The sequence below is a fragment of the Sitodiplosis mosellana genome, unplaced genomic scaffold, assembly GCF_009176505.1.
Source record: "Sitodiplosis mosellana isolate CC-2019 unplaced genomic scaffold, AAFC_SMos_1.0 Smas_scaffold_825, whole genome shotgun sequence".
In the NCBI taxonomy this organism is placed as follows: domain Eukaryota; kingdom Metazoa; phylum Arthropoda; class Insecta; order Diptera; family Cecidomyiidae; genus Sitodiplosis; species Sitodiplosis mosellana.
In genome coordinates, this window is record NW_022596067.1 from 869 (window position 1) to 2,982 (window position 2,114).

Sequence of the window (2,114 nt, forward strand, 5' to 3'; positions counted from 1 at the left end):
CTAGAATCTCATATCATTTAGATTCTTCATTCCAACAACTAGCTAACGTCTCAATTATGTTTGCATTTCTCAATGGATTTGAGTCGTATGCAAAAATAAAACGAAACAATTCAATTTCGAGTCCAAACAAATGCTGACTTAACGGTGCCCCAGAAATGATATTTGTCATCATTGAACAGGTCAGTTTATTTGTCTAGAAAAAATGTCGTGGATTTCAGTCAAAATCACTGCAGAAAAATATTGATTTTTTTTTTTCGTTTTAACTGTAAGCAAATAGAATGCAATAGAATAGGTTTGTTGTCTTTGAAATGTGGAACAATGACATTAATCATCAATCATAATGATCGGGCAAGATTTTTTTTTCATCGATCCAATGACCTGGAAATCAATTCACGATTAAAACACCTGTCGCTGGAAATGTATTTAAAGCACTGCATTTGATCCGTCTAGCCATTCGTTGCATATTCGAGCAACACTAACATTATTCATTAATTTTCGATGTGATTCGAATTGTTGTGTGTTTGCGCTTGAAATCAATATCTTTAAACTTATCATTTTGATGAGCTGCTTTATTGGCATTGCTGTGAGTATAAATTTTCATTTTGATCATGCTTTTTACTGTATTAAAATGGAATTTTTCAGCATCAATTTTCATAATATACAATAATTGTCATTGATTTTTGTACGGAATGTATAGTTTTCTGGTTGTGGGGAGGGAGGCTGTAGCAAATCGAGTGGCAGTAGCTGTGGAGAGGGAGGCTGTGGCATGAGTAGTGGTAGTATCGGCCACTCGGTTAATAGTGGTGACTTCAGTGACTATGATTACGACATCATTTCAATGCCAGATGGAGTTGGAACGATTGGAATCATGGACTCACCCTTTTATGATTGCAAGACAAAAAGCTTATACTTTGTCGATCTCTTCAACAAAAATATTTATCGATATTCGGAAGAAAATAATCGAGTGTACTATTGTTCGGTTCCTGGATTCTCACAACCATCGTTTTTCATCCCGGTGAGAGGCAAACATGGCGTCTATAGTATGGGACAAAATACATCAATTTATGAGGTTGGGTGGGATGGATTCTCTACGGTATGTAACATAATTGCAAAAGTTACATCAGCCGAAGATGGTACAACACATCATACAAATGCTGCCATCGCTAGACCAAAGGGTGCCCTCCATTTCGGATACTATTCTCAAAACCTTTGCGGTAAGCACCTCTTTTGTTTTCAAATCATTTTGAATTTCTCTTTCATTCCATTTGCATATGATGCTAGATGCATAGTTTGGAATTCGAACATTAAATCTGAAATCATCGAAGAATTGTTATAAAAGGGAACTAAATTAAAACTCAAATTGAATGGAACATTTTCAGGTGATCCAGCTAACCAAGGCCTTTATCGCTGGCAAAAAAAATCGGACTTAGAAAGATTGCCGGGCTCATATGTAACTGTCAACTCAATGGGTTTTGACTACAAACGAGGCATTCTCTATGTTTCGGATGGATGCACGCATACAGTCAGAGCATTCAAAGTGAATAAAAAAACTGGCAAAATCTGTAAGTCGAAATCAATTTACTCGATTTTAAATTCAATTGTACTCAACAGCCATTGAATGATATGTTTTAGCCCAACCGTGGGTGGTGGTTTCGAACTTCGGACTTCCAAATTCGGTCGCTATTGTTAGGATCAGCGTTGATAAAGTAAGTATAATTCAATTGAAATTGTGGACAATCGAATCACATTTTTATTGAATTGAAAATCAAATATTTTCTTTTCAGCATGCAAATTTGGCGATTGGGACATATAAAGGAGGCAAGGTGTTTTTCGTCAATTCACGGTAAGCACTTCATTATTTTAGTTCACACCGGAAAAAAAACGGCTAAAGTTAAAGGAAACCTTGATCTAACGTGAAGTTTACATTTCAGCACCGGGCAAATTATGAAAACAGTAGATATGCCAACGCTATTCACGGCAGCTGTCGCATATGGTGGTTGTGATTTCAGCAAACTATATGTAATGACCGCACAATTGGATGCAGATATTACGACAATTGCTTGCCGTTGGTTCATTGCTTGTATTTCACGGAATGGGCAGAGGACAGGGGCAAA

At 36.7% G+C, this 2,114-nt stretch overlaps 1 protein-coding gene across 1 annotated transcript; it reads left to right on the forward strand.

The window, feature by feature from the left end:
- Positions 1 to 766: 766 nt before the first annotated feature.
- On the forward strand, positions 767 to 2,065 carry LOC129570958 (regucalcin-like; the record flags this gene model as incomplete). The annotated part of the gene is made up of 5 exons (XM_055450682.1): positions 767 to 1,214; positions 1,380 to 1,562; positions 1,633 to 1,706; positions 1,785 to 1,843; positions 1,932 to 2,065. Coding segments are annotated over exons 1-5 (898 nt in total), but the record flags the coding sequence as incomplete, so codon positions are not given.
- Positions 2,066 to 2,114: the final 49 nt, after the last annotated feature.